The 7356-nt window shown below is 52.1% G+C and overlaps 1 protein-coding gene across 1 annotated transcript; it reads right to left on the minus strand.

The window, feature by feature from the left end:
• Positions 1-3096: 3096 nt before the first annotated feature.
• Positions 3097-6566, minus strand: cited4a (Cbp/p300-interacting transactivator, with Glu/Asp-rich carboxy-terminal domain, 4a). The gene is made up of 2 exons (XM_079258243.1): positions 6494-6566; positions 3097-4222 (listed from the first exon to the last, which is right to left on the minus strand). Exon 2 carries the CDS (start codon positions 4205-4207, stop codon positions 3548-3550), a length of 660 nt encoding a protein of 219 aa, XP_079114369.1. The 5' UTR covers positions 4208-4222; positions 6494-6566; the 3' UTR covers positions 3097-3547.
• Positions 6567-7356: the final 790 nt, after the last annotated feature.

Genomic DNA, 7356 nt, shown 5'->3' on the forward strand with positions numbered 1-7356 from the left:
GCAGTCGTAAACATCTTTATTTCTCTGTAAACATATGTATTTAGTTTGTAAACATGTTTATTTCGGTTGTAAACATTTTTATTTCTGCTGTAAACATGATTATTTTTCAAACGTCCCGACCTCCACACCAACTCTGACCCCGGCGTACGACAACATCTGGAGAAACGGGAAACGGCGACACCAACGGTAGAAAATAAAATGAAATGTAAACTTTCCCCCAGAATGTTGGACATTAACAGCATCTGCAGAAGAAGAGAAAAAGTTCCTCCAGCATGTAAAACGTCCAGCAGGAAAATGTTCTGAAACCAAGCAGTTCTACATGTTAGAAAAGCCACATCACACAGTTAATAAGTCGTACAGAAGCTGCCGTACTAATAAAGCTCTACATGAAGACCTGCAGGTAAAAGGAGGCGGTCGCCATGACAACAGCCCATCATCAGGCTGCTCAGGTGTTTCCTCCACCTGAAGTCCACGCTGCTCCGCGCAGTTTGATGAACGAGGAACCAGATCGTAAACTGGCCTCCTGCGACTTCCAGGATCCAGTTCAGAGTCGGACAAACACCCCCTCATTCACTCTCTCACACACACACACACACACACACACACACACACACACACACACACACACACACACACAACATTAAATATGCAGAAACAATCCTGAAGCTCACAATGAAAAAACAAGTGAGTTTAGAAAATCCTCTCCAGGTGACGTTTGGCGTCGCTGCACCTGACGGGTCACATGACCAGCTGATTTGCTCCGTACAGGTAGAGCCGGTGGTGTGAGACGAGGAATCCGTGGAAAAGCTGTAAAACACCTTCCAGTCAAGCAGCAACTGCAGTTAAAGTTTTAGAAATATCACTTTTATTTTGGGTAAAACGCAGCTAACGAGGACGTTTTAGTCGTAGCTCAACACACTTGTTTAAGTTGTCTCTGTGATGTAAATGTTATTTTATTAATATTTGACCTTTTTTATTTCCTGTGATTTTAACGTTTCTGATGTTTTGGTTCTTTTTATTGGAAAGAAGATCTTATCTGTAAATACGACCCACTTCTGAAATCTGCTGCAGTTCTGACTCCTCAGGCTGAAGGCTGGGACGGGACCTCCCACATGAACCCAGACATCCGTCCCTGCTGCTGCTCAGCAGACTGAAACAGTCTGACTACGTAACCATGAAGTGGTCCGGGGCGCCGACCCCCGGCTCACCGGGACACGTGATTGGCTCATCGCTCCTTGTGGGCGTGGAAGAACTGAGGCGGTTCAGACAGATCACTGCAGACCAGACAAAAACAGCTCTTTAAATAAATATTTTATTTAAAAATAAATACATTTCTGTAAAATAGAATCAATAACATTAAAAAAGCTTTTTGGAGTCGGGAGAGGATGATGAGGGAGGATGAAGGGAGGGTGGGGGGCGGGGTTACCCAAACCAATCAGAAGGAATAAGTACAATCTCACACACACATCTCCACCATCTGAGAGTTCCACAAAGCTTGTTCTGTACATTCTCAGCAGCTTTGCAGCGAAGCGCCGGCGCCCGCGTTTCCACGCGGCGCCCGCCACCCAAACACATCGACACGTCGTCTACACACCGATGACCTCATCAACACAACGATCATTTACATTTCATACGACGTCTCTTCCTTTAAAGTACCTTCAGACTCTTTAGATGAAGTTCGGCTACAGTACAGAGGGAGAACTGATCCAGCGGGAAGCAGCCCTCCTGCCCCCCCCGCCAGGGTGTAGCGCCGACCCCCCCGACAGAAAGAACAGCAGTCGCTCGTCACGCATGTCGGTTTGCAGCAGGAAGAACGGCGACCTGGGACAGCGTGCACCAGGACGTGCAGTTTCCAGTCAGCTCACCATGCCAGACCGATGAGAACAGCTGATGGGAACAGATGAGAACAGCTGAGAACAGCCGATGGGAACAGATGAGAACAGCTGAGAACAGCCGATGGGAACAGATGAGAACAGCTGAGAACAGCCGATGGGAACAGATGAGAACAGCTGAGAACAGCCGAGAACAGCCGATGAGAACAGCCGATGAGAACAGCTGATGGGAACAGCCGAGAACAGCCGATGAGAACAGCCGATGAGAACAGCTGATGGGAACAGCCGAGAACAGCCGATGAGAACAGCCGATGAGAACAGCCGATGAGAACAGCCGATGAGAACAGCCGATGGGAACAGATGAGAACAGCTGAGAACAGCCGATGGGAACAGATGAGAACAGCTGAGAACAGCTGATGGGAACAGATGAGAACAGCTGAGAACAGCCGATGGGAACAGATGAGAACAGCTGAGAACAGCCGATGAGAACAGCCGATGAGAACAGCTGATGGGAACAGCCGAGAACAGCCGATGAGAACAGCCGATGAGAACAGCTGATGGGAACAGCCGAGAACAGCCGATGAGAACAGCCGATGAGAACAGCTGAGAACAGCCGATGAGAACAGATGAGAACAGCTGAGAACAGCCGAGAACAGCCGATGGGAACAGCCGAGAACAGCCGATGGGAACAGATGAGAACAGCTGAGAACAGCCGAGAACAGCCGATGAGAACAGATGAGAACAGCCGATGGGAACAGCCGATGGGAACAGCCGATGGGAACAGCCGATGGGAACAGCCGAGAACAGCCGATGGGAACAGATGAGAACAGCTGAGAACAGCCGAGAACAGCCGATGGGAACAGCCGAGAACAGCCGATGGGAACAGATGAGAACAGCTGAGAACAGCCGAGAACAGCCGATGGGAACAGATGAGAACAGCTGAGAACAGCCGAGAACAGCCGATGGGAACAGCCGAGAACAGCCGATGGGAACAGCCGAGAACAGCCGATGGGAACAGCCGATGGGAACAGCCGATGGGAACAGATGAGAACAGCTGAGAACAGCCGATGGGAACAGATGAGAACAGCCGAGAACAGCCGATGGGAACAGCCGAGAACAGCCGATGGGAACAGCCGAGAACAGCCGATGGGAACAGCCGATGGGAACAGATGAGAACAGCCGAGAACAGCCGATGGGAACAGCCGAGAACAGCCGATGGGAACAGCCGAGAACAGCCGATGGGAACAGCCGATGGGAACAGATGAGAACAGCTGAGAACAGCCGATGGGAACAGATGGGAACAGCCGATGGGAACAGATGAGAACAGCCGATGGGAACAGATGAGAACAGCCGATGGGAACAGCCGATGGGAACAGCCGATGGGAACAGCCGACACCAGGACTAGGAGAAGCAGCCTGGACACACACACTTGTCTCTGTATGAAGGAATTCAGAAGAAACATTTTATAGATGTTTGCTACCAGATGACAAAGTCATCGTAGGGGACATCGCCCCCCTGCTGTAGGCACATGTGCTGCGGGCAGGACGGCTACATCAGGATTCCTCCACTGAAGGCTCAGAGAGCAGAACACCTGCTTCCTGTACGTCTGGTTCTTGGACCTTCTGCAGGAGGGTCGGTGTGAAGACGCTCAAACAGAAACAACCGCAGCGTCTCCTCTTGCCGTGCGACTGCGGCCGCTCCGTCCGGCGAACAGCTCAGCAGCTCACCGTGCTCGGCTGCTGTTTGCACACGAAGTCCGAGAAGAAGTCGAACTCGTTCTGTCCCAGGAAGAGCTCGGGCAGCTCCTGCACGCGGTCCAAGCCCAGCTCCAACACCAGCGCGGTCAGAACCTCCTCATCGATCAGGTCCATGTCCACGCCGTTCAGCCCCAACGGCCCGCCCATGTGCTGCATGCCGGACAGCTGGGCCGCCCCCACCCGGTACGGCGCGCCGCTGGGCAGGTGGTGGCCGTTGGCCGAGCCCAGCGGTGCGCCGTGATACTGGGTGTTGAGTTTCTGCAGGTGAATGCTCGCCATGAGCTGCTGGGAGGTGAGGTTCCCGGGGAGGTACTGCTGGGGGGGTCCCGCCTGCTGCTGGGGGTGCAGGTGGTGCTGCTGCGTCTGGCCGCTATACATCATGTTCCCAGACATCATCTGGTGGTGATGGCTGCTCATGGCTCCGTTCACTGGGCCGCCCATCCCTCCGGGTCCCACCATGTTGGGTCTCAGCCTCATGGCAGCCTCCATGTTGTTCAGAGGGTTCCTGGCGTAGTGCATCGCCTGGCCGTTGGGCCCGCCGCGCACGCCGGGCTGCAGAGGTCCGTTCATACCCATCCGGAAGCCGTGGTTCATGGACACCATCATGTGTTCTGCCATGGCTGCTTGCTGCGCCTGCAGACAGACAAACAGATGTGTTAGCCGTGTTAGCTGTTAGCAGCAAAGCTAAGACCGCATCAGACCGCCACGGTCGTTTCAAATCACGGTGTGCGGACATACTGCTAGCTCGCTAGCACTGCCTGAATGGACAGATGTCTGAAACCCCGCCTGAATCGCGTCCGCCACTTTTCTTTGCTAGCGAAGCTTTTACAAGCGCCAACTAAGAGGTCCCATCTCACCGCCCGGTGAAACGCAGCATGCCGCACACGCGTCGCATTCTCAGGCCGTGCTTTCAGTCCAGAGTTACGAGCGCTGGGCGATACGACAGACATCGCTCCTTCTCCTTCCCATAACGATCCATAACCATATAAACTGTGTAATGTTGTGTCAGACATCAGTTATGTATCAGATGTTGCTAGGCAACAGCAGCAGGGATCTCCTTCCATCTGGGGGAACTATGGCCGTATGACGTTCCACAGGTAAATACCTGCTGCAGCGTCTGGAGTTTATTCTGAGCTTTCTCCTCCACTAGACGCTGCTTTTATTGACTCTATTCTTTATTCTGGATTCTTTATCCTGATTCCTGCAGGTGATGAAATCAGTTAGTTGTGTCGGAGTCTGTTGTCGGTTCCACGTTGCTCTTTTTATATCCAAACCGCATCCAGACAGAAATTTGCCTCTTTTTAGGAACAAGATCATCAGTTTGGGTCGGCTGCTCATCTTTTAGTGAATTATCCTCTGAAACACGTCTGCTGCCGTCTTCCTACATGTTTATGTATCGCAGCGTGCCGTAAAGCGTGTCTAGATGTAAAATACTGCAGTAAAGCAGCCTATAGTAGCGTAAACAATGAAACAACATTTTCTATCGTCCAGACTGTAAACATCGTCACGTCGCCCAGATCTAAGTTCCATTTACTGGAAATAAGCTAACTCCACTTCCTGCTTCTTTTCTTCCAGCGCTGATCCAGCGGCTGGCGGACGACAACGTTCCAGAGGCGGGAGATTGGAGGAGGTAGCGAGCATGCCCAGAACCACCGCAGTTAAAACGGGAACAAGCAACTTAATCTGGATTAAGTCTAATTCTGAATCAGGCGTTCACATGGTCATCTCTTTAAACAGAATAAACTCTTATTCCCGATTAAAACTCATGGAAACATATCCAGTAATCGGATCAATGTGAGGAATTATGATCTGAGATGAAGCTGAAGCCGACGTGGGAAAAACGACCAGTTTAAACTGGAGATGTTGGGAGAACCCGGTGGCCAGGTCAGAATTCCTAGCATTCCCAGTGTTCCCAGCATCCCCAGCGTTCCCAGCATCCCCAGCGTTCCCAACATTCCCAGCATCCCCAGTGTTCCCAGCATCCCCAGCGTTCCCAGCATCCCCAGCGTTCCCAACATTCCCAGCATCCCCAGTGTTCCCAGCATCCCTAGCGTTCCCAACATCCCCAGCATTCCCAGCATCCCCAGCGTTCCCAGCATCCCCAGCGTTCCCAACATTCCCAGTGTTCCCAGCATCCCCAGCGTTCCCAACATCCCCAGCGTTCCCAACATTCCCAGTGTTCCCAGCGTTCCCAACATTCCCAGTGTTCCCAACATTCCCAGCATCCCCAGCGTTCCCAACATTCCCAGCATCCCCAGCGTTCCCAACATTCCCAGCGTTCCCAGCATTTTCAGCATTCCCACGTCCAGTTTCAACCCGGTCTTCACAGCACCAAGACGCCAACCAGCGAGCCGAACACTTCGCTGAAGCTTTCTGACATATTTTCTTCTTCTTCTGCAGCGCCGGAACCTCCAGCTGCCGCTCCGCTTCGCCGCTTTCCACCTCCACAGATGTAGAGTTGGTTCCATCTGAGCGGAACCAACCGCTTCATTTGGTGAAATACCGCTCTCTCACTCACACACACACACACACACACACACACACACACACACACACACACACACACACACACACACACACCTTCTGTCACAACACAACAACCGGTCCAACGTGCATCGACACTTCGTATGAACACAGAGTGAAGCGAGGAGATGAAGCCCTGCTTCTGGCCACTCCGGCTTGCCGTAGTTGTGACTTTTCTCTGTTTCTCCTGAAGACCCAGATGCTCCCAGACCTGGACTCTCCGACTCTCATCTCAGAGCCTCTTTTCCTCCCATCTCACCTGAAACCATCACTTTTCATCACAGGAAAATAAAGCGGCGCCTCCGACCCCTCCCCCCCCACGGCGCGCGGCTCCGTCCCCCCGGGCTTGTGTGGCTCCGAAGGGGGAGATGAAGCACGAACCTGGCCGCTGCGTGGAAGTGGAATCCGCGGAGAAGTTGTGGAAGTGTCGGACTCGATCCCTCCGCGATGCGTCCGCCTGCTAAACTACTTCGTTTCTGGGTCAACTCGCGGATTTATACACGAGGCGCGGAGCGCGAGGAGGAGAGAGAGGGAGAGGAGGAGCCTCCCTCCTCCCCGTCTCCTTTGTTGCTATTGGTCCCCCCCCCCCCCTCCTTAATCACCGCAAAGACACTCAGCAGCTCCGCGGGCGCACAGATCCGCACGTCCACCCCATCACTGGTCCGTCCTGGAAGGTTCTGGAGGTTCTGGAGGAGCAGGGAAGCAGCAGAGGAAAAGTCTGTTGGAGCAGGTCTGACTAGTTCCACTGAAACATGATGGTAATAATGTCTCCAGTCAGAACCTCACTGGGTCAGACCCAAGACCACGACCCGGTTAATTCATTATACCTACCGAGCCGGGCCGAGCCGGGCCAAGCTCGATCCTTAACGCAGGGGCCAGTGTGCTGGACCCCCCCCCCCCCCCACAACAGACGCACCCACAACAACAGCAAACACAAGTCGGAGGGGCGCGAGATAACACTACCCTGACACATATTTACAAGCTTTTTCTGTCATATCCATCAGTGAGGACGGTGTATTCATGTTCATCCAGTATGACGACCCACGATCAATAAATAAATCTATGACAGAAACTAATATGTCATATATTCTAATTACACAAGTTTGCTTTACAGTAGGTAGGAAAAGAAAAGGATGCAGTTAAATTTGATAAAATATTTACATAATTATAATTATTATTTCTAAATATTATATAAAATACATTAAAACAAATCAATAACAGCTCTACCCGCAAATGAAGTTCCT

Source organism: Telmatherina bonti (genome assembly GCF_933228915.1).
Source record: "Telmatherina bonti genome assembly, chromosome: 19".
NCBI classification, from domain to species: Eukaryota; Metazoa; Chordata; class Actinopteri; order Atheriniformes; family Telmatherinidae; genus Telmatherina; species Telmatherina bonti.

Excerpts from the sequence above, each read along its gene's own strand:
- cited4a (XM_079258243.1), bottom strand. The coding sequence starts at position 4,207 with ATGGCAGAACACATGATGGTGTCCATGAACCACGGCTTCCGGATGGGT.